Source organism: Venturia canescens, chromosome 6 (genome assembly GCF_019457755.1).
Source record: "Venturia canescens isolate UGA chromosome 6, ASM1945775v1, whole genome shotgun sequence".
Classification (NCBI taxonomy): Eukaryota; Metazoa; Arthropoda; class Insecta; order Hymenoptera; family Ichneumonidae; genus Venturia; species Venturia canescens.
In genome coordinates, this window is record NC_057426.1 from 16,974,597 (window position 1) to 17,001,074 (window position 26,478).

The 26,478-nt window shown below is 34.1% G+C and overlaps 1 protein-coding gene across 1 annotated transcript in view; it reads left to right on the forward strand.

Annotated features, from left to right (window-relative positions):
* LOC122411878 (titin homolog) overlaps positions 1-26,478 on the forward strand; it is a 1,333,995-nt gene that overhangs the window by 1,016,899 nt on the left and 290,618 nt on the right. The window contains exon 4 of the mRNA XM_043420958.1: positions 25,348-25,567. Within this exon, the coding sequence (XP_043276893.1) occupies positions 25,348-25,567 (220 nt within the window). The remainder of the gene's footprint in view (positions 1-25,347; positions 25,568-26,478) is intronic.

A 26,478-nucleotide genomic window follows, 5' to 3' on the forward strand; every position in this document is an offset into this window, starting at 1 on the left:
GAAAGAATCCAATGAGATTATAACTGGAAAACAACAAATTTGGAGCTTCCATGAATAAATTTTTCTCTACCATGATGTTTCATGGAGATCCAATACTATGAAATTGATGATCCAAAATGTGACAAGTTTTTGTTTCTGTAATCATTTACGACAGGTGTATATCATTATTACGGTAATGAATTACGGAATGTATATAAAAAAAAATCAATGGTCGTGTAACATTCATAGAAATACGTATGTGGTTTTTCTGTCGAGGTAACGAAGGAAGTGATGTGATTTATTAGCTATTTCGACGTTCGCATTTTTGCCGTTCCCTATTTCGGCGTTCGCCATTTCAAGGTTTGTTATTTCGACCGTTCGCTATTTTGTATATCTAAGTTTTATTCATTCGAAAAATTCACTCTCGATTCATTTCCCCTATATATTCTGGTCAAGCAGTAAAACAAGTACTCTCGATTTCAAATATCAAAAATATAAATCTTACTAAATTAGTACGATCTATATTATCAGCATTTGAAATATAAACGAACTAAATAGGTATTTTCGAATAAATGCGCATTCAAAGAAGAAATATAGAATTTAAATACATCATTTACTTAATAGTTTGTCGGAAATAAAAAAATCGAATTATTTACTTTTCTATTATTTGACGTTACAAATTCAGAAATTTCGAAATATAGACTGGTTTACGATTTGGTTATTCTACATTTTGACTCCCACCCGCGGTGCATGTCGACGAAACTTTTTAAGATTTCATTAATTCGTTTGACTGAAAATAAGTTTACCATTTATATCATTTGTAAATAGGTTATATGATATCAATACATCTATACGCTGTGACGGGGTTTTTCGTCACTGCTGGCTGAAATGGTTGGAAATAAAGGGGAGTAAAAATTAAATAAATAATAAGCCGAAATTTCATAGAAGAAAATAATAACAAAAGAAAATGGGCTTTATTTCACAAGATAATCTCCTTGGGCGCCAGTTAGTTTTTATAATAAAAATTAACAAAAATAAATCTCTTTGGGTCTCGAATGTTAACAACAATTACGTCTAAAGCGGGGGAAAATGTACAAAACGGGGCTAGCTCGGAGGGAGAAAAAGAAAACGGGGAAAAATGGCTCAACGCTTTTGAGACTCACTATCTTCGGGTCGACGGGCACCTGTCGCTCAGGCGTCTTACATATACCCGTGAGTTTACAATAGAACACAATAATAATAATAATGCACTGAATTACGATGCGCAAATCAGCAAATAACTCGAACGGCGAGGGGCGAAAGGGAGGGGGGGGGGGTAGATCACGCGAAAAAGGGGCTTAAACCTATCACCACAGCACTCACTCGCGTTTAAAACAAAAAAAATAATAATGCCAAGATAATTACTCGGAGCACAGGGGGAAAATCGATAACGGGCCAGAAGGGCTCGGAGAAGTCTCGATAGCAATAGTTGCAATTGTTCAATCGACCGGCGAAATTGAGACGTGAGCCCCGACGAAAAATGGCGGAACGACCACGTGTTTTTCGTCGCGGCGTTTGGAGAGTGAAAACGACTTACTTGGCGTCGCTTTTATGCGTCGTACGATTTCTAGCTCTTAGATTTACTCCGATGGTCCTCAATACCAAGCCGGTGGTCGTTGAAACGGGATCACTGGGGAAAACGAAAAACTATTCGTGAAAACTGGGGGAACTGGGCCGTGGCACGCACGCCGGGGTCGTGATGGAAGAGATTGATCTCCGTGCTCGCTCATCGTCCTTCCTCATTGCGCATACATTATCGATTATGGATCCTTGCGCGCGCCGATGATTGTCCAATCGGACTCCTTTATCTCGCGCAGGAGTAGCGATTCGGTGACGAGGGAGGGTGAGGAAGGAAAAGGGCTAACGACGAGGGCTATCGATTGGCGATTGATGGCTTGACGGCGCGGCGCTGTTATCAGTCGACTCGATCGATGGCGCCGCCTGGACGAAGCTCGGCCTTACGCGCGAATTTTCGGTTGACGAACTCGTGATAACAGCTGGGCTGATGCGTGGCGGCCGGTGTTAATTCTGTCATAGCTCGGAACCTCGACGCCAGGGAACTCGTTCAATGATTTTCTCGAATTGGAGACAATTCCTCCTCGAGAATACGTTCGATGATGGTGGTTGGTTCCATGACTCGGTTCCGATAGCCTTTATCCGATGTTCTAGCCTTTTGGGATTCGGGGAAGGGGCTTTTTATCAGTGGGAGGGAATTACTGGGGGCAGGACTCGACGGGGACTCTCGTTCGGGGGGAAGGAGGATTGTAGTCCGCTGAGTTTCAGTTGTAGACGATGCGAGCGAGTGCCAAAACGGCCGAAGAAACTTATGACTAATAACAATAGTAAAGCAGGGAAATTAATAGGCGAAATTACATAAGAAAATTATACAGTTCGCAGATAATTAAAAATACAAGAAAAAATATAGCGATTTGTTGACGCTCCGAAAGTGAGTGAGCGATGTGGTGGATCCCACCACGACGCGGGGCGTTGCGGCTCTGCCACAACGTCACAACGCACATCCGAAACCACCCGAGACTTGTTTTCGTACTGAACGTCATTTTGACAGATGAGGTTATGATCCCCAAAGTGCTGTTGTGTGCGGACTCTAATTAATAAATGAAAATGGTTAGTGAAAATTGGTTAATGTATATTTTGTTAAAACTTGTGGTATACTAAACCGGTATAAAAGCGGCCGCGTAAATGTAGACTGTAATCTGTGTGTGCAAATAAAACATATAAAAAAATGCGCGATTCATATATCTCAACGAAACTTTTCAAGATTTCATTATTTCGTTCGATTGGAAATAAGTGTCAACTGAGATAATCTTTCAATTAAACCAGAGTTTGCGGAATATTGTCCAGTGTAAATATATCATCAGTTGCGTGATTACATATCATGTGTAATAATGTAGGTCATATATTGTAACGGTACGTTCGTGCTTGTGCACACCGTCACGCCTGGATTCGAACAATTCTATAATAAAGAAGAGCGGGCATGAAGGAAAAACAAAAGTAAAATGAAATTAGATTGAAATGACAAATGTTTTATTCAATTTTTAATTGTTTTAAACCAAATTACAAAAATAAAGGCATTTTATTTGAAATCGAGTTTTTCCGCTTTATTTTAATCGCATGTAAAATTTTATTTCCGGTATTTTTCTCCACACAAAAAAAAAATAATTTTCGCAGAATTAATTATGATGAATTTCGCAATGAATTTAAGCTCGCTTTTATTTGAATAATGATAGTTTCGCTTGCAATAATAATTTTTCAATAATTCTCGCCAACGCTGGTCTTGATAAATTTTTAATTAATTTTGTTTGATAATTCGATCTTTTGATAATTTGATAATTGAGCTATAATTCTTAGAAACTCACTTATTGACTCTATACAATCCAAATTAATTGTTCGAGTGGATTTTTCTGATCGATCTCACTCTTTTGACTCGATATAATTCAAATAAATTGTTTTCAGTAAGTTAAATTTGTTTTGAATAATTTATTTAGCTCAAAATGATAAATGACTCGAAATTGTCTCGTTTTGAGAATAAAGAAAATTTGTTTGATTTTAATGATTTCTACTGAATTTGATTACCACTCAGAAAACAATAACTCATTGATGGAAAAGAATCCACCCAGAGACCTTGAGACAGAACGAACCCGAACTGTCCCGGCCCCTCTGGCGTGGAAAGGTAGGAGTCCTACCCAAGAATCTTGTGACCGAACGAAATCGAACGGCCACGGCCCTCTTGGATAGAAAAAGGATTGGAAATCTACCAGGAATCTTGAGACAGAACGGAATCGAACTGTCCCGGCCCTCCTGGATAGATCGGAAACTCTCACCTAAGAATCTTGAGTTCAAACGAAATCGAATGAACCCGGCCCTCTTAGCGTGAGAGAGGAAAGGTGTTATTCTATTTGAATTTTGAGTGGGATATCAGCGATGTTATTTGGCTCTTTGTTTTTATGAGCGATTTTGAAAATAAGCGAAAATTTTATGTTTCTTTATTCTTTAAATTTGGGCGAGTTCACGCGGCGAGATCCGGAGGCAAGACTGGCTTTTGGTTATGGCATGCCAGTCGAGCTCTCAGGGATTCGAGACGTGACTGGCTCCTAGCGTGGCGAGATTCGAGACGAGACTAGCTACTGGAGCTTCTGCGCTCGGGTTTTTATACCCGTTGAAACAAAGGAAATAATGATCATAATACTTTTGGACTTTGTCCCTTTCTCTGATTCGCTGCGCGATTTAATCTCGAACCAGGGACTCCCACTCTAAATTCTCTGATTGGTGCGCTAACTCCCCCGCGTGGGTCCCAATTGTCTGAGTCGAGCCGTAGTCACACTGCGCATGTGCGAGAATTTAATAAAATTTAATGAAATCAATTTTTATTGCTTTTATGCCCAATTTGTGTCTTTTTGAATTATTCTGCTTTATTTATAATTGATTTTCCCAATAACAAAGCTTTTATTTCCTTTTAATTAATTATTCAATCGTAATTGCGTCTATTGCACGTGCCTATGGAAAGTAGGTCATCGCGCATGCGCACTGAGCACTCGATCTCGCAAGGAGAAGTTTACTTAAAAATTTAAATAATTTTATCCTGAAATTTTCGCCCATTTGTTCAAAAGACGTTTCTTTAATGATCCGCATTAATTTTCTGAACAAGAAAAGGTTTATTTAATTAAAATTGAATAAAATAAAGAATTTCACGAATCTAGGGAATTTTGTGGAATCGAAATTGAGTTGGCAGCGCTGAGCGCCTCGCTTCCCGAGCGCCGCTTCGCGAAGTGACATTTTTTCAACATGGCCGCCGGTGTAAACACTCGTGCGTGCCATGTCGTCGAAATAAGTGATTAAGAGTGTGTTTCGCTTCAATATACGAGTTCCCTTTGATAGCTGTGTGGTAACGAACCGGGCCGGGGTTTGACGTTGCGAAGTGTGGGACAAATGTAGCAAACGTTCGCATAGTTAGTGAATAATATAAATAAGGCAAATCAGTTTATCAAAAATAGGTCTGGAAGTTTTAAGAAAAAATGTTCGTCAACCTATAACGTCAAATTTTCTTTTTGCGATCTGAAATATTATGGTTGATAATTAATAAAACAAGAACACAAGGAACTGTTAGTATATATGATGTAAGAAACTCCAATCGAATAAATGTTTTCTAATTTATTTCTTGTGTCATCGGTATTTTTGAAAAAAAATTAGAGACAAGTACATTTATGTTTGATGTCACCTGGACAGTAGTCTCAGTGAAACCCTATGTGACACTCATGTAGATCAAAACACAAATGCACGATGATTTATAAGAAGTTGTTCGATCTGTTCTCTCGAAACTTGCTTCAAATGAGCAATTCATTACTAAAGGTTATAAAAAAAAAACCATTTCAAACGCAATGAATAAAAAAATGAATCTGTTAAATCATGGTAATGCGTGAAAAACGTTTGGTTCAAAGGAACAAAACGTGGTCAAATAAATGCAAAAGTGACGAGTACATCGGATGACGAGTGAAAAAAATTCAAAACATAATGGTATGTAAAAAAAATTACGAAACCAACTGTAAATAATTTCAACAAAACAATTAAGAAAAGCTTTCACGAATCATGAAAAAATATTATATTAAAAAAAATACAAATCTGTAATTATATTGTAAAGGAAAAAAAAATTCAAATACGACGTGAGAAATTCATTCTTACGGGAAGCACCGATTTTATTGATTGAGCGATTGGAATAAAAAGTGATGGGCCGGACAAGTAATTCTAACACGTATTTAAACATAATATGTATCCATTTTCTTATAACTCTTTAACATCGTAAAGTAACGAATGACTTTACCTTCGATGTGATTGTTAGAGTTAGCTAATTTATCAAAAAATCATAGGCAGGAAGCTGTCGAGTTCCCGTTTCCTTATAAGTTGTCGCTGTCGAAATGTCATTGATGACTTTACCGTTCCATGGGCCGGAAGGGTATTCTCAACGGGCATTTAAATACAACTTTGTGTTCTGATTCTGAAAGAAATGTGTTGGCATCGTTCTAACGGCTAAAAAGCAAGATTTCAAGATTTTTTATGATCGTTGATTTTTTAATAATTTCAGTAAAGCTTCCTGAGCCGGACAAGTATTCTCAATGTATATTAGCAGTTAACTTCATAATGGTGAAATTGTGAATTACTAATAAAGCACTCGTTTTCCAACTGATATTATAAATCTTAGTGCTGCACGGAACTTGATGACTTTTTTGATTATAAGAATTTTTTCCAGTTCCTGATGCTTCCCATACGAATGGATATTCTGAATTACCGATAAATACTTGGCCTCAAATAGATATTGTGAATTTTTATTTAATTGTTGTGCCGAAATCATTTTTAGTTGCGTTCGTAAGTATTTTTATGGAATTTTTTTTTGCACTTTTTGTGATATAATGCAACAACGAGGAATCATCAATCTACTTGTTCTAACATTTCTTTCCGAAATTTAGAACTCATCGTTCGACATAAATTTTGGTCGCATTCCATGTATACTTTGGTATTTTGTGACATATTGGTCCCTAATAAATGTACGCATCACGTAGTATTCTAGATTAATTTTAGCCTCTCACAACAGGGGCTTGAAGTATACACGTAAAACCCTATGTGACACTCATGTAGTTCAAAACACGAATGCACGATGATTTATAAGAAGTTGTTCGATCTGTTCTCTCGAAACTTGCTTCAAATGAGCAATTCATTACTAAAGGTTATAAAAAAAAATCATTTCAAACGCAATGAATAAAAAAATGAATCTGTTAAACCACGATAATGCGTGAAAAACGTTTGGTTCAAAGGAACAAAACGTGGTCAAATAAATGCAAAAGTGACGAGTACATCGGATGACGAGTGAAAAAAATTCAAAACATACTGGTATGTAAAAAAAATTACGAAACCAACTGTAAATAATTTCAACAAAACAATTAAGAAAAGCTTTTACAAATCATGAAAAAATATTATATTAAAAATAATACAAATCTGTAATTATATTGTAAAGGAAAAAAAAAATCAAATAGGACGTGAGAAATTCATTCTTACGGGAAGCACCCGGAACTTGAGAAAGTTCCAGTGAATCAAAAAAGTTACCATCTGAGTTATGTGCAGCACTACAATTTATGGCATCAATCGGAGGATAAGTATTTTATTAGTATATAATACATAATTTTTCACAATATGAAATTGTTCTGAGAAACGTTCAAATCCAAAAAAAAATCGCATCGAAGGTAAAAGTCATTTGTTACTCTATGGTGGCAGAGACTTACTTAGAAGAAAATCGATTCTTCTCAGACTTTCAGGATCCCCTGGTATTCACAATATTCGACGTCGATTTCGTATGGGTACAAATTATGTTTAAATATGTGCTAAAAGTACTTGTCCGGCCCATCACTTTTCATGCAAAACAGCATGATGAAAATCTGTATGATTTTTTTTCTCGAAAGTCTTGACATAACAAAGAAATGTTCCAGATCAAAAAGTATTGAGAATCTTCTAAAAAATACGTGTGATTTTTTTCAAAAATTTTCTAGCTATTTTTGTATTTTTCAATTTCGATAAATTTTTAAAATATTTAAAATCTTTGAAAAGATTCACATTCTTTGGATGATTCTAAACAATTTTTGTTATATATTTTTTTTTTTTAAGTTGAAACTTTTTAAGAAGAAAATTATGAAACTATTTATTATTCGATGGAAAATAATTTTTTTTCAAAAAGTTTCAACTGTACAAAAAAATTATATAACAAAAATTGTTTAGAATCATCCGAAGAATGCGTGTGAATCTTTTCAGAACTTCAAAAATTTTACAAAATTAATCGAAGTTGAAAAATACAAAACTAGCTAGAAAATTTTTGAAAAAAATTAGGCGTATTCTTTAGATGATTCTCAACACTTTTTGTTCTGTTACATTTCTTTGTTGAGTCTTTCGAGAAAAATACTGGTTATAACCAATGTTCCGGAAAGGTCAGGCATTGAAAACACTTTTGCTGGCCTTAATATGGTTATTTGAGTGCAGCAACAGTAACGGAAATCGATTTGAGGGAAAAAAACGTTCAAAATATTTGACTTTCTAATTCAAAACGCAAAAATAATGAAGATTTTGATTTAATTTTAAAAAATAAACGCCAGGTTCTGAAAGAGCACCCTCAAAAACCCCCTATATCAGATTTTGGAGAATTTTTCTTTTGTTTTTCAGTCAAAACTGCTTACTTGAAATTGTGTGTCCAAAAATATCGTTTTGCGTATTAATGGGTTAGTATGATGATGCTATACAACATTTTAAGGATAGGAGCTTTGAAAATTTTTTCCGTGTAGCAACATGCTTGTAAAATAATTTCTGAAAATTTCAAGATTTTCCAAACGTATTTAGGCCCACAGTAAAATCGTGACCACAGACGCAGAAAAATTCCATGTATTTTAAACGGAAAACTTCAACCCGCATGGTCGAGGGTTAAGCATTGTTTTAAAAGACCCCAAATAACGACCACCCTAATACACACATATACACACACGCGGACATATTTTATTTGGAACTTAAATTTTACTTTGTTGGAATTGAAGTGAAAACTCTCCGTGATTATCAATTTAGTCTTTTTGATGAAAAAATTTCCACCAATGCAAAATGAAAAAAATATTGATTGCCTCAGTTTCGATTTGCCAATAGAAATTTTGTAATCAAGCACTTTCGAATAGTCTGTTATACGTTTACAGACAATGCGATTATACTGCCTTTCTATATTTTTGTAGTCCCTGGCTCTTTTCCGTCATTCCTGTTTTGGGTTATTTTATTACAAGACGATGCCGCGTCTTTAGATATTCTGCAACCATCCATGAAAAAAACTTTAAAACAAAATTTTTATAAAAAATGGGCAAAAAAATTATTTTATAAAAAAAGCAGAACAATTCGAAAAAAATTTCACAAATCTTGAAAAAGCATTATCTTTAAAAAAAACTGAACTGTATCTATTTTTTAAAGTGTTAAAAAAATCAAATAACAAGTAAAAAATAAAAACCGAAAAATCGCGGTTGAAATCATTTTGGAAACCGATGCCTCATTCTTCTTATTTGATTCGAACAGCTAAATCAATTGAAAAAAATTCCATCTAATTTACGTGCAACATTAATCAATTATTTTAATCAATTAACATTATATCAATTCGAGGCCAAGTATTTTCTAATAAATTGAAAAAAGTTACCATTTGAGTTACGTGCAGCACTAAAATTTATGATATCAATCGAAGGACAAGTAATTTATGAGTAACTCCAAATTTCAACATTATGGAACTGTTTTAAGAAGCTTTTAAATAAAAAAAAATCACATGCAAGCTAGTCATTTCTTACTCTATGGTGGCAGAGACAATCGATTTTTTTCGGACTTTCAGGAGCTACTGATATTATTCACAATATTCGACGTCGATTGGATCGATAGAAATTATGTTTAAATATGAGTTAAAAGTACTTGTCCAGCCCATCACTTTCCATTAAACTTATTATATTTAAATAAAAATCAGGGCTTTTTTAGAACTGTTGGAGCACAAATATTCATGCAGAGGGAATTTAGAGAATTGTCTTCAAGTAATTTTCTCTTAATTGCACTAATTTAACAAGAATGGAAACAAATTGTCCTGTAATATACAAAAGATGTTATTGTGCATCGATAAATAAAAAACATTTTGCACATTAAATATGTTGAAGCTTCCAAAATAACTCCCCAGTTTGTATTGCTATGACGGCAGTTTTTACTTCTCACTTCTTCCAGCGAACGAATTTCATTCGGCATAACTAACCTAAGTCGCTTCAACATATTTAATGTGCAAAATGTTTTTTATTTATCGATGCACAATAACATCTTTTGTATATTACAGGACAATTTGTTTCCATTCTTGTTAAATTAGTGCAATTAAGAGAAAATTACTTGAAGACAATTCTCTAAATTCCCTCTGCATGAATATTTGTGCTCCAACAGTTCTAAAAAAGCCCTGATTTTTATTTAAATATAATAAGTTTAATGGAAAGTGATGGGCCGGACAAGTACTTTTAACTCATATTTAAACATAATTTCTATCGATCCAATCGACGTCGAATATTGTGAATAATATCAGTAGCTCCTGAAAGTCAGAGGGGAATCGATTGTCTCTGCCACCATAGAGTAAGAAATGACTAGCTTGCATGTGATTTTTTTGGATTTAAAAGCTTCTTAAAACAGTTCCATAATGTTGAAATTTGGAGTTACTCATAAATTACTTGTCCTTCGATTGATATCATAAATTTTAGTGCTGCACGTAACTCAAATGGTAACTTTTTTCAATTTATTAGAAAATACTTGGCCTCGAATTGATATAATAAATTTTAATGCTGCACGTAAATTAGATGGATTTTTTTTAATTGATTTAGCCCTTCGAATCAAATAAGAAGAATGAGGCATCGGTTTCCAAAATGATTTCAAGCGCGATTTTTCGGTTTTTATTTTTTACTTGTTATTTGATTCTTTTAACACTTTAAAAAATAGATACAGTTCAGTTTTTTTTAAAGATAATGCTTTTTCAAGATTTGTGAAATTTTTTTCGAATTGTTCTGTTTTTTTTTTTTAAAATAATTTTTTTGCCTATTTTTTATAAAAATTTTGTTTTAAAGTTTTTTTCATGGATGGAATTATCAGCAAACGAGGGATCATCAATGTACTTGTCGCAACATTTTTTCCCCTAGGGGAAGTTTATGGTTTGATATCACGTCTTTTTTCTCAAAATTTCCTTATTTATGTTCAGTTGACTATAGGATTTTAGTTTAAATTTCTATGAATTATTTATGATTTTCGTCTTATAACGTTGGTTTTCACGAAAAAAGACCTATTTTTCGTCAAAATTGTACTGGACATATTTCGTCACAGGTCTGTCCTCGGACTTCGGCGATTTTTTCCCTTGTACTTTAATATGTTTTGTCAATTAGGAACCCAAGAGCACGGCCGCAAGCGGGTTGGAGGCCGGGATATGATTTTCGGCTTATAGCGTAGGTTTCCACGAAAAAAGACCTATTTTTCGTAAAAATTGAACTGGAAATATTTCGTCACAGGTTTGTTCTTGGACTTTGGTGATTTTTTTCCTTGTACTCTAATATGTTTTGTCAATTAGGAACCAAAGAGCATGATGGAAAGCGGGTTGGAGGCCGAGATATGATTTTCGGCTTATAACGTTGGTTTCTACGAAAAAAGACATATTTTTCATCCAAATTGTACTGAAAATATTTCGTCACAGGTCTCTCCTTGGACTTTGGCGATTTTTTTCCTTGTACTTTAATATGTTTTGTCAATTAGGAACCAAAGAGCACGGTGAAAAGCAGGTTGTAGGTCGTGATATGATTTTCGGCTTATAACGTTGGTTTCCACGAAAAAAGACCTAAATTTCGTCAAAATTGTACTGGAAATATTTCAATAGAGGTTTGTTCTTGGACTTTGGTGATTTTTCTCCTTGTCTTCTAATATGTTTTGTCCATTGGAAACTCAAGAGCATGTAGCAATGCGTGTTGCGGGCTGAGATATGATTTCCGGCTTATAATGTTAGTGAAAAGAAAGGAAAAGAGAAAAGATAGATCAAATTCAAGACATAACGAATACAACAGAATTGGCCATTTTTAAATGTCGTTTTTGCATTCTGAATCTAGACATTTTCGTGTCATCCAAAACATGCCCCCGATGAAATATATTTCCAAAGTTTGCAAGTGGCCGCGGAGATCCAATCATCTACAGTTTGATAGTTGCAGAAAAAAGGCACCCGGAAACATTTATTATGTCAGAATTCAAAGAAGTAAAAAAAACTGAGCGTACTTGATTCAACAGAGCAACGGAATTCAAAGACGTTTAAGGTACCTGCATTGCTTGTGCAGGAAAACAATTTCATTTCAGGATAATTTAGAAATAAATTAGGAAATTCAGAAATTTAGCATAGAATTTAGAAAAAGGAAAATTAAGATAATTAGTAAAGCTGAAAACTTTTGTGATGAATTTTTGAAATTACATGTTACGGTTGGAGTAAAAAATTTAAATAATTGGCACACATGCTGCGACACAAAAATATCAAAGTTTGAAGGTATTTGCTCCATACCGCAGTAATACAAACTTTAATACTATTTGAAAAGAAATACTTTAAAACTTGCTGAACAAAGTTCCATTACATATTATCATAAAGATAGGGGGTGATACTTAGCACATATACTTATCCACAGAAATTTCCAAATTCGCAGGTATTGGCTGCAATTCAATGTTTCAAATCCATCCATAAATGAGCAACTGAAGACTTTTGTAATGAATTTTTCACTTCATATTTATGTTACGGTGCGAGTCAAAAAATAAAATGAATGGCACAGTATATAAATTTTATAGTTTGCAGATTTTTGCTGTATTTCAATGATCCAAATCTATAGTATTAGAGTGGAAAGTTGTTAGAAGTCATGATGTTACATTAAAATGACATAGCGCACATAACATTCCGAAATTCTGTAGGTTTCCATGATGTTGGCAGGTATTATACTTAATCGCATCGAAAACTGAGCAACTGTACACTTATCGTAATGAATGTTTATCACCAATAATTCCACATTTGCAGTTTGCAGAATAGGAATACTCAACATACACGTCATTTCATAAGTATTGTTGTCAATATTTGAGTTTGCCTACCGCATTCCGAAGATTCAACTTTTCATATTATCAGCAAAAAAAGCATCCAAAGACTTTTTGGAACAAGTTTCAAAATTTATTACTCGACAGACCAGGTGGAAAAAGAATAACTACACTTATATCAAGACCAGAAACTGTTTTGAGAATCTGTTGTACAAAATGTGCGATTGATGATCATAATTGGAAACCTCTTGAATCACGTTACCACAATCAGCATGAAGAAATAGTAGAAAATCATAGAACACATATTAGGCAACCAATTAATAATATGCATCGATCCGCTGCAAACCGATGGAGTCAAAACAAGGATCGGAAAGAGCAGAGCCATAGTTAAAAAGAAAAAAGACAGCGCAATTGAAAGAGAACAAAAATCAAAATTGTTTCATGTATCTGTGCATTAGTTTCTGAAGACAGTAATTTCAGATCTATTCAGAAATAAGTAGGTGAAGACTTTAGTAATGAATATCTTCGTTAATATATTCCAGTCGGAACCAAAAAGCTAAAAGATTGGCATACCTGCTATTTCACAGAAATATCAAAGTTCATAGGTACTTGCTACGTACCAGTTATACAGACTTTGGTGCTATAGGGAAAAACACTTCAAAATTACATGAACCACATTTTTGAAACTTATTATGACACATTCAAAAAAAAAGTGATAGATACGATGCATGTTGAAGCAAGCAAAATGCTGTAATTTTGTATGTCTCCATGGTTATCCGCAGACAAAATATTTGATCACATCCAAAAATTATCAGACGTAGACTTACACACATGAATTTTTCAACCCATGATGCCAATCGCAAACATGGTCTAGAAATATTCAATATACATGTCGCTTCATCACTTTGTCGAACTTTAGAGGTGTTCATTGCATTTCGAAGATACAAATTTTGATATCATGAAAATTAAGCACCCAATGACTTATTGAAATAAATTTCCAAATTTATCATGTAACAATTCAAGTGAATATATCTATGCATTTACATGGCCCAAAGATTTTTCAAAACTTGGGTGTATGAACAAGCAATCATGAAGGCTTTTTGTTATAAATTTCAAATTATCTTGTTGAAATCAATATAAAGAAATAGAAATACGAATATCTCTCGTATTGTCTGGAGAACGGATAGAAATTGGTATGACAATACACTGTAATAAGCTAAGGAGGTGGAAAAAAGGGACCGGTGAACACAGCCAAACTAAATGGAAGAAATTATGACAACATCACATTGAATTACTTGACCAAAGTTTTTTAAAATTTATTTGAATTCGTTTACACACAACCATCCAACTCTTTCTTTAATGTAATTACACAACATAGAATTTCTGTTTGGAAAGAACGTTTTAGAGGTTATAATGAACGAACGTTTTTTTTCTCATTGTTATTATTATTATTATTATTCAACAGTAATTAGTCACGTCATTAATAATATCGATTCCTTCCACGTTTCAATAACCACTTTTATTTTTCTACACTCTGCACACAACAGCACTCCGGCGGTCATAACCTCAAACGTCAACATGACGCGAAATCTCGCAAATTTGCTATCTATGTATATATTACGATATCGAAATAGAACAGATAATTCTTAATTTTCACGACACACATTATTCACGTTTTCACTTCTCAACATTTTACTCACTCTCAGTACACTGTATGATATCAATTAATCCACTTTTGAGGTTTTATTTATTATAGATATTATTGTCGTGAATTGGGCTCGAAACTTATTGAAAGTTCTTTTATGAAAAAAATAAAATTGATTATATCCACTGCTATTTCCAATAATGTTTTATTTATTTAAACGAAATTTGCAAATCTTGCACCGTTGATCCACGGGGCTACGATCGCAATCACTTTTCAAGAGACTCGGCAGAGTCTCGGGACAAGTACATTGACAGCCCTGTCGTCTGCTGGCCCGAGGCTCTCGCCGAGACTATATTATCTCTGAATAAAACGATTCGCGGTGGTGGGGGTAAAATCGACATGTCATTTTCTTGAATTGCGAAGCTCAGGAGTTATGTCGCAATTTGAAAATTGAACTTTCAGCTAATTAAGAAATTCTCTTTCGATTGCGCCCAAAATCAGCATGATCGGTGGCGTAATTGCTGAGAAAAAACTTTGCACGGGCTCAAGATTATGCAAAAAGTACCAACACTTTTACGCAGCTGACGTATCCGTATATGGGTTCAGACCGATACATACAAGGGCTTCTTGATGCCCATCATAACCAATCACCGGTGAGAATCTATCCGTCTCGACCAATCGCCGATGAGAAAGTTTCTGATAGTCCTCAATGTTTTCTTGTATACCGTCTGTTATCGTCTGTTATGTTATTATTCCCCTAGGAAAAAAAAGGTTGGGGCAAGTACATTGATGGTCCCTCGTTTGCTGATAATTCCATCCATGAAAATGTTACGTCCTAGCATTACGCTAAACGCCCCTCACTTTTTCTCTTCAACTCAAACGCTATCACGAGTATATTCCTAACCTTTATCATCATTTGTCGATACATAGTTCGTATCTAAGAATATATATAAACACAGAGCGTATCCAGACCATCCATAACAAATATATCCTGCGAGACACTCGGCGCTCGCACATATTTTTTTCCTCAACTGTCCATTCTTTAAACACTCACAACGCGTGCCCTAGACTCTCCCCGACGTTCCGGCGCCATAAATAATCCTACAAGACGAGCACGGAAAACCAGAAATAAACAGTCCAAGACCGATTTCCTATCCTTGAATTTATTATCAATGCAGCATTTCCTAAATCCACATAAAATTCCAGAGATGCGTTCCGAAACTCGCGTTTCCCACGAGTCCCGAAAACAGATGCTCTTATCTCAAGTGCAACACGTGCACATCTCAGAACTCCGCTCAACACACTTTCCCTAATTCTAAGAAATCTCGAGCGACTTTTCCTCCAATCATATCTCCGGAAAAGTCTCCCCCATATTCAAATCCAATCATCAAATCAGACGATACTTTTTACCCAATCCAAACTAAAAAACCACAGAGAACAACCCCCTCTACAGCATCCTACCCCCAAAAAACACATCCTCCTCTCGAACTCTAACTAGGCTAAGAATCTTAGTTGTTAGTCAGTTAGCATCGAACTATAAAGACATTAACATCGGAGAACTCTCCTCTCTCTAAATCCTAATTCATCTTAGAGAGCTCCGAATAATAGCTAACTCTTTGTTTAACAGTTTAATTTCTTAATTTGTAAAGTAAATAAGTGCATAAGTGTCTCAATAAACACATCAGAATATTTTGTAATAAACAAAATATCATCGAGTGTACTTATTTCATCAAGCCTTCGACACCGCTCAACAATTGGAAAATCCTTCCAATTCGCGGGCACAACCACAATAAAAGGTCACGTATACCTGAAAATATAGTATATGTTCTCGGGCCTCGCACAAGTCCCAAAGAAGACTCACTGGCAGAGGTACTCAACGTACACTCTGCTTCTCTAAATCGGCGACTGTGCGCCCCCAACTAATCCTCCCTCCTGGGACGTAACAAAAAAAACTTTAAAACAAAATTTTTATAAAAAATGGGCAAAAAAATTATTTTATAAAAAAAATACAGAACAATTCGAAAAAAATTTCACAAATCTTGAAAAAGCATTATCTTTAAAAAAAACTAAACTGTATCTATTTTTTAAAGTGTTAAAAGAATCAAATAACAAGTAAAAAATAAAAACCGAAAAATCGCGTTTGAAATCATTTTGGAAACCGATGCCTCATTCTTCTTATTTGATTCGAAGGGCTAAATCAATTTTAAAAAATTCCATCTAATTTACGTGCAGCATTAAAATTTATTATATCAATTCGAGGCCAAGTATTTTCTAATAAATTGAAAAAAGTTACCATTTGAGTTACGTGCAGCATTAAAATTTATGATATCAATCGAAGGACAAGTAATTTATGAGTAACTCCAAATTTCAACATTATGGAACTGTTTTAAGAAGCTTTTAAATCCAAAAAAATCACATGCAAGCTAGTCATTTCTTACTCTATGGTAGCAGAGACAATCGATTCCCCTCTGACTTTCAGGAGCTACTGATATTATTCACAATATTCGACGTCGATTGGATCGATAGAAATTATGTTTAAATATGAGTTAAAAGTACTTGTCCGGCCCATCACTTTTCATTTAAATCAAATAAAAATCAATCATAGAAAAACGAAACTGTACGGGAGAATCCGGTTAAAAATTTATTGAAATGTGATTTAGGTTAGTTATGCCGAATGAAATTCGTTCGCTGGAAGAAGTGAGAAGTAAAAACTGCCGTCGTAGCAATACAAACTGGGGAGTTATTTTGGAAGCTTCAACATATTTTATGTGCAAAATGTTTTTTATTTATCGATGCACAATAACATCTTTTGTATATTACAGGACAATTTGTTTCCATTCTTATTAAATTAGTGCAATTAAGAGAAAATTACTTGAAGATAACTCTCTGAATTCCCTCTGCATGAATATTTGTGCTCCAACAGTTCTAAAAAAGCCCTGATTTTTATTTAAATATAATAAGTTTAATGGAAAGTGATGGGCCGGATAAGTACTTTTAACTCATATTTAAACATAATTTCTATCGATCCAATCGACGTCGAATATTGTGAATAATATCAGTAGCTCCTGAAAGTCAGAGGGGAATCGATTGTCTCTGCCACCATAGAGTAAGAAATGACTAGCTTGCATGTGATTTTTTTGGATTTAAAAGCTTCTTAAAACAGTTCCATAATGTTGAAATTTGGAGTTACTCATAAATTACTTGTCCTTCGATTGATATCATAAATTTTAATGCTGCACGTAACTCAAATGGTAACTTTTTTCAATTTATTAGAAAATACTTGGCCTCGAATTGATATAATGAATTTTAATGCTGCACGTAAATTAGATGGAATTTTTTAAAATTGATTTAGCCCTTCGAATCAAATAAGAAGAATGAGGCATCGGTTTCCAAAATGATTTCAAACGCGATTTTTCGGTTTTTATTTTTTACTTGTTATTTGATTCTTTTAACACTTTAAAAAATAGATACAGTTTAGTTTTTTTTAAAGATAATGCTTTTTCAAGATTTGTGAAATCTTTTTCGAATTGTTCTGTATTTTTTTTATAAAATAATTTTTTTGCCCATTTTTTATAAAAATTTTGTTTTAAAGTTTTTTTCATGGATGGAATTATCAGCAAACGAGGGACCATCAATGTACTTGCCCCAACCTTTTTTTTCCTAGGGGAATAATAACATAACAGACGATAACAGACGGTATACAAGAAAACATTGAGGACTATCAGAAACTTTCTCATCGGCGATTGGTCGAGACGGATAGATTGTCACCGGTGATTGGTTATGATGGGCATCAAGAAGCCCTTGTATGTATCGGTCTGAACCCATATACGGATACGTCAGCTGCGTAAATGTGTTGGTACTTTTTGCATAATCTTGAGCCCGTGCAAAGTTTTTTCTCAGCAATTACGCCACCGATCATGCTGATTTTGGGCGCAATCGAAAGAGAATTTCTTAATTAGCTGAAAGTTCAATTTTCAAATTGCGACATAACTCCTGAGCTTCGCAATTCAAGAAAATGACATGTCGATTTTACCCCCACCACCGCGAATCGTTTTATTCAGAGATAATATAGTCTCGGCGAGAGCCTCGGGCCAGCAGACGACAGGGCTGTCAATGTACTTGTCCCGAGACTCTGCCGAGTCTCTTGATAAGATTTAAATTGCATTAACGCATTTAAGATGTAAGAGAATATCTATTTTCTCATAGACATAAAAATTCTTTGTGACCAGCACTTACAATTTTTGTTGCGAGATATCGAAAAATAAAAATTCTAGTAGGGAGTCATCAAAACTTACTTTTGATCCTGAAGCCAGTTGATGGCCAAATGCATCTTAAGCCAGAATTGAAATTTCAGATTTCACCAAACAGCAAAAACACCAATATTTTCTCTTGATCTACGATCAAAAGTTTTTACTATGCCGTCTAGCTGTATAACGAACTGCAACATGTCGTCTCTTAGAAAAAACAGCCAAGTTGGTAGCCTCCGAAGTTTCACCCAAAAGAACCTGAGCCTGTATTTTGAATGAAATATTGTTTTTAGAGTTGTACCTAATTTTACTACTGTCGAGGGCTTTATTTTAACGACCAAAACCTTCACCAACCAAAGTCACAAATTTTACATTTGTTCATATATCGATGAAACTGTACCTTTTCTCCAAGCCTCGAATCGCAAATACAAACATGTTCACGAACTTCAACGGTCACAAATCATCCCTCCTGTCCTTCGCACGTCACAAAAACTACATTTTTGAATTTGTTATAATTTTCCTGGAAGCATGTATCGCAATGTTGCTTGGTTAACCTCATTCGTGTTGACGTCATTGTTTCGATTTGATATCACTGTACCGTTATTTAATGATATCGAAGTAGAACAGATAATACATTATTCACTTTTTCACTTCTCAACATTTTACTCACTTTCAGTACACTGTATATGATATGAGATCAATTAATCCACTTTTGAATTTTTATATTTATTATATGTATTATTGTCGTGAATTGGGCTCGAAACTTATTGAAACTTCTTTTATGAAAAAAATAAAATTGATTATATCCACTGGTATTTCCAATAATTTTTATTTTTCAAACGAAATTTGCAAATCTTGCACCACGATCGCAATCACTTTATAATAACATAAGGCCTGCTACACACGGTCAATAATATTGCGTAATATAGGTGATATTGCACAATATTATTGAACGTGAAGATGTAGTATTGAAACATTGCGCAATCATTGAACAGTGTTTGAGCTATCTTATAAATTGATATGACGCACTACACACCATACAAACTTATTGTGCAATATATACTGTGCAATATTATAGACCGTGTGTAGCGGGCCTAACAGACGATAACAGACGGTATACAAGAAAACATTGAGGACTATCAGAAACTTTCTCATCGGCGATTGGTCGAGACGGATAGATTCTCACCGGTGATTGGTTATGATGGGCTTCAAGAAGCCCTTGTATGTATCGGTCTGAACCCATATACGGATACGTCAGCTGTGTAAATGTATTGGTTATTTTTGCATAATCTTGAGCCCATGCAAAGTTTTTTCTCAGTAATTACGCCACCGATCATGCTGATTTTGGGCGCAATTGAAAGAGAATTTATTAATTGGCTTAAACTTCAATTTTCAAGTTGCGAAATGACTCCTGAGTTTCATTATTCTGCAAAATAACATTTCGATTTTACCCCCACTACCACGAATCGGTTTATTCAGAGATATTATAGTCTCGGCGAGAGCCTCGGGCCAGCAGACGACAGAGCTGTCAATGTACTTGTCCCGAGACTCTACCGAGTCTCTTGATAACAAACATCGACAAGTTTGATGATACAATCAGAGAGCTGATGAGAAAGAGCGGAGGCATGGATTTTTATTTCTAATGTTTCAGAATCCGGACTACATCTCAAGATATATATAGAAAAAATCTCTAACCTGTCTAAATATTTTGACCATCAATCCGAACGTTGTTGACAATTTTCGTTTTTTTTTCCATTACCCAACACTCTTGGATTCCTCGGTCTTTATCTCTTTCTTCTTCACTTTTTCTCACCACTTTCACTAAAACATTGTACTGCTTTTATGTATTTTCTACAGAACCGGAAAAAATTGGAACAGTTTCGGTGAATTGTAACATTCGCGATCTTTATAACCTCATTTAGTTAGCATTGAAATAACACACCATACGTCATATCATAACGGAAATATATAGGTATATACTTGTACTACCGACCGGGATATCGGTGAACTGTCAAATTCGCGATCTTTATAACCTCATCATCTATCAGCATAAACAACACACCATACGTCATACGACACGAAAATATGTAGGTATATATTGGTATTATGGCACCAGAAAAAAAAATTTCGGTATATAAAATGTATTATGGCACCAGATTTGTCACTAGATATAAAACAAATAAACATCAAAAATGTGTAAAAAAATCCGACCCATTTTTTGATGCAATTAAAAAATAAATAATTAATATCCCTTCAACGCGTCAAGCTACAGAGTTCGAAGAGGTCGCAATCGAAAGAAAAAAAATAATAAAAAATATGTCAACGTATAATATTCTCCGAAATGATATAGTTAATTAATTATTGAAGAAACAAATTTTGAAAATTTTCGAAAACAATTGGAAACGCTATCGCTCCGGTAAAGAGTCTCTGGCAGCAACTCGTCATATCTTATAAATGTACTTGTCTCAGAGTCGCTGCCGCGACTCTAGATATTCCCACATTTTGCTTCCTATTGAGTCTGGCTCTGCTCTTTCCGATCCTTGTTTTGACTCCATCGGTTTGCAGCGGATTGATACATAGTATTAATTGGTTGCCTAATATGTGTCCTATAATGTTCTACTATTTCTTCATGCTGATTGTGGTAACATGATTCAAGTGGTTTCCAACTATGATCATCAATCGCACATTTTGTATATCAGATTCTTAAAACAGTTTCTGGTATTGATATAAGTGTTGTTATACTTTTTCCACCTGGTCTGTCGAGTAATAAATTTTGAAACTTCTTCCAAAAAGTCTTTGAATGCTTATTTTGCTGATGATATGAAAAGTCGTATCTTGGGAATGCTGTATGCAAACACAAATTTTGATAACAAAACTTATGGAATGACATGTATGTTGAGTATTTCCACTTTGCAAACTACAAATATGGAATTATTATAAAAAAAATTCATTGGAATAAGTCTACTGTTGCTCAGTTTTGGATGCGATCAAATATAATGCCTACCAACATCCCCAGAAACTTACAGAATTGCTGAATGCAATGTGCGCTATGTCATTTTAATGTAACATCATGACTTTTGACAACTTTTCATTATAATGCTGTAAATTCGGATCATTGAAATACTGTAAAAATCTGCAAACTATACAATTTAAATACTGTGCCATTCATTTTTCATTTTGACTCTAACTGTAACATATATATGCAGTAAAAAATTGATTATAAAAGTCTTCAGTTGCTCATTTATGGATAGATTTGAAATTGCTGTCTTCGAAGCTCATTGCGCAGATACATTGACTCTGAAATTTCTGTGGATAAATATATATGCGACGGATCACCCCTTATCTTTGATTATGGTAATATGTAATGGAACTTGGTTCGGCAAGGTTTTAAGTGTTCCTTTTCAAATAGTATTGAAGTTTGTATGACTGATATACAGCGAATACTTCCAAACTTTGATATTTCTGTGTTGCAGCATGTGTGCCAATCATTCAAATCATTTACTCCAACAGTATCATGTAATCTAGAAAATTTATCACAAAAGTCTTCCGTTTTTCTAAATACTTCAATTTTCCTTTTTCTACTCCACTGTGAGTTTTCGAATTTCTAAATTCATTTCTGAATTGTCCTGAAATGGTTTTCCTCCAAAACCAATGCAGGTCCCTTAAACGGCTTTGAATTCTGTTGCTCTGTTGATTAAGTTCGCTTAGTTTTTTTTGCTGCTTTGAGTTCTGGCATAATAAATGTTAGAAGTTTTCGGGTACTTTTTTTCAGCTACTATCAAACTGTGGATAATTGGATCTCAGCGGCCACTTGCAAACTTTGGAAATATATTTCATTGGGGGCACGTTTTGGATGAAATGAAATCTCTAGATTCAGAATTCAAAAGCGACATTCAAAGTGGGCAAATCTGTTGGATTTTTCGTGTCTTGAATTTGATTTATCTTTCATTTGAATTTTGAAGAAAAGGGATAAATGAAATCTGTTCTATTAAGGAAATCTTTACGTCAGTTGTTTCTTGGTATGAAGACTTGGAAAAAATCGCCAAAGGCCAAGGACAGACCGGTGACGAAATATTTCCAGTACAATTTTGACGAAAAATAGATCGTATTTCGTGGAAACCAACGTTATAAGCCGAAAATCATATTACGGCCCACAACACGCATTTCTTCATGCTCTTGGGTTCCCAATAGACAAAACATATTAGAAGACAAGAAGAAAAATCACCAAAGTCCAAGACCAAACCAGTGCCGAAATATTTTCAGTATAATTTTGAAGAAAAATTGGTCTTTTACGCGGAAACTAACATTATAAACCGAAATTCATTTCCCGGGCCTCATCCCGGATTCTTCCATGCTGTTGAGTTCCTAATAGGCATAACATATTAGAGTAGAAGAAAAAATAGCCCAAGTCCATGGACAGACATGTGCCGGAATATTTTCTGTACAATGTTGACGAGAAATTTGTTGTTTTTCGTGGAAACCAATGTTATAAGCCGAAAATCATATCTCGGCCCGCAACACACTTTTCTTCATGCTCTTGGGTTCCAAATAGACGAAACATATGAGAGTACAAGGAAAAAAATCGCCAAGGTCCAAAGACAGACCTGTGACGAAATATTTCCAGTACAATTTTGACGAAAAATAGATCTTATTTCGTGGAAACCAACGTTATAAGCCGAAAATCATATTACGGCCCACAACACGCATTTCTTCATGCTCTTGGGTTCCTAATAGACAAAACATATTAGAAGACAAGGAAAAAAACCACCAAAGTCCAAGACCAAACCAGTGTCGAAATATTTTCAGTATAATTTTGAAGAAAAATTGGTCTTTTACGTGGAAACCAACTTTATAAGCCGAACATCATACCGAAGGAAAATAAGATTGGGAAAAGTACATTTATGGTCCCTTATTTGCTGATAATTTCATGAAAAAGATTATCCCATAAAAATTGTTTGTATGAGAATGGAATCTATAAAAATGTACTAAGCAAATAATTGATAGAAATTTATACTAAACTCCTATAACCGTCATAACATAAATGAGGAACTTTTGAGAAAAAAGGCGTGATATCAAACCATAAACTTCCCCTAGGAAAAAAAAAGTTGGGACAATTACATTTTTGGTCCCTCGTTTGCTGATAATTCCATCCATAAAAAAAACTTTTAAAAAATTATTTTTAAAAATTGTAAAATATCTATTTTATAAACAAAATTACTGAACAATTCGAAAAAAATTCCATAAATCTTGAAAAAACATTATGTTTAAAAAAACACTAATCTGTATCTATTTTTGAAAGTGTCGAAAAAATCGAATAACAAGTAAAAAATTAAAAACCGGAAAATCGCGCTTGAAATCATTTTGGAAACCGATGGTTCATTCTTCTTATTTGATTCGAAAGGCTAAATCAATTTAAAAAAGTTCTATCTAATTATGTGCAGCATTAAAATTTATTATATCAATTCGAGGCCAAGTATTTTCTGATAGATTGAAAAAAGTTACCATTTGAGTTACGTTCAGCACTAAAATTTATTATATCAATCGACGGACAAGTCATTTATGAGTATCTCTAAATTTTGACATTTTTAAATTGGTCTAAAAAGCTTTTAAATACAAAAAAATCCTATGCAAGCTAGTCATTGCTTATTCTACGGTGGCAGAGACTTATTAGAAAATTGATTCTTTTCAGACTTTCACGATCTACTGATATTATTCACAATATTCGACGTCGATTGGATCGATACAAATTATGTTTAAATGTAAGTTAAAAGTACTTGTACCGATCCAAAATTCACGTCAAATATTGTCAATTATATCAGGGGATCCTGAAAATCTGAGGGGAATCGATTTTATTCTAAATCTCTGCCACTATAGAGTAACAAATTACAATACCTTTGATGTGACTTTTTTTTTTGGATTTAAACGCTCCATAGAACAATTTCATATATCATAAATTTTAGTGCTGCACATAACTCAACTGGTAACTTTTTCGATTAATTAGAAATCTCTTATGTTCCTGAGGGTTCCCACATAAGAATGAATATTTCGAATTACCCTTAAATACTTGGCCTCGAATCGATATCATAAATTTTAATGCTGCACGTAACTCAGATGGAATTTTTTGTCAATTGATTTTGCTTTTACAATAAGATAAAAAGGATGAGGCATCGGTGTGAAACTTTTTTCGAATGGTTTTATTAAATTATTTACACTTAGTTTTATAATTTTTTTCGTGGATTTTTTTTTACACTTTTCGTGATATAATTAGGAAACAAGGGACCATTAATGTACTTTTTCCAACCTTTTTTCCCAAGGTATTCTTTCTCGAAGTTTCGGTGATGACATCGAGGGTCGATGCGTTCGTCCGGGAACGTCGATATTTCGCTATCCATGCATTCATTTTGAAAATGCTTAATTTATATACTCTTTACTTTAGAAGTGCGATGTACGGACACTATACTTGACTTCCATAAGGTTACATGTCATTTGGCCAAAATTGTTATTGTTTTTTCTCAGCAACGACGCTCCTAAACTGTCTGAAAATTTAACTGATTTTTTTTTACACTTCACTTTATAAGACGCAATCGGTTTTAAAGCGATGAAATTACTTTCTTTCTAACGCCTCAACTTCCTTAAAATAGAGGCTCTATCAGTTGATTGTTGCCATCGTTTTTCGTAGGGTGACAGAACCCTTTTTTAATCGGTCAAACTGTGTAAAGAATTTCACTTTCGAAAATTCGAAGTGAGGTTAGTCGACTGATCCATACTCTTAATTGCAGAAAAAACTCTTAATTGGTTCCACAGGTGTCCTGGGTAAGGAGACACGAGGATAACGAAAAAATGACACTTTTAACATATGGATTGCAAACCTATTCCGGAGACGTCAGATACACAGTGGAGTTTGAATATCCAGATAATTGGCGTTTGCAGATAAAATATGTAAACAGTAGTGACGAGGGACAATACGAATGCCAAATCAATACCCATCCGCTCAAAACAATTCGCGTCAATCTACACATCACTGGTGAGTACGATGCAGATCTATTTCATTTTATTTACCATAACTTATGTATGAAAAAGTTTCAAATCCAAACTAGTAAGAATAAAACCATAAAATTCCCCTAAGAAAAAAAAGGTTATGACAAGTACATTGATGGTCCCTCGTTTGCTAATAATTCCATCCATAGAAAAAACTTTGCAAAACATTTTTTTTTTTTAATTGTAAACAAAATTATTTTATAAAAAAAAATACACAACAATTTAAAAAAAAATTTTTACAAATCTTGTAAAAACAATATTTAAAAAAAAAACTGTGTCTATTTTTTAAAGTATTAAAAGAATCAAATAACAAGTAGAAGATAGAAAACCGAAAAATCGCGCTTGAAATCATTTTGGAATCCGATGTCTCATTCTTCTTATTTGATTCGAACAGCTAAATCAATTTAAAAAAATTCCATCTAATTTACGTGCAGCATTAAATTTTATTATATCAATTCGAGGCCAAGTATTTTCTAAGGAATTGAAAAAAGTTACCACTTGAATTACGTGCAGCTCTAAAATTTATGATATCAATCGGTGGACAAGTATTTAATTAGTAACTCCAAATTTCAACGTTATGGAATTGTTCTAAGAAGCTTTTAAATCCAAAAAAATCACATGCAAGCTAGTCATTTCTTACTCGATGGTGGCAGAGACTTATAAGAAAATCGATTCTTTTCAGACTTTCAGGATCCTCTGGTTTTATTCACAAAATTCGACGTCGATAGGATCGATACAAATTATGTTTAAATATGTGTTAAAAGTACTTGTCCGGCCCATCACTATTCATTCAATAAAAAATCAATCATACAAAAACGAAATTGTACAGCAGAATCTGGTTAAAATTTTGTTGAAATGCGAATCATTATTAATTTAATGTTTTTAATAATAGTATAG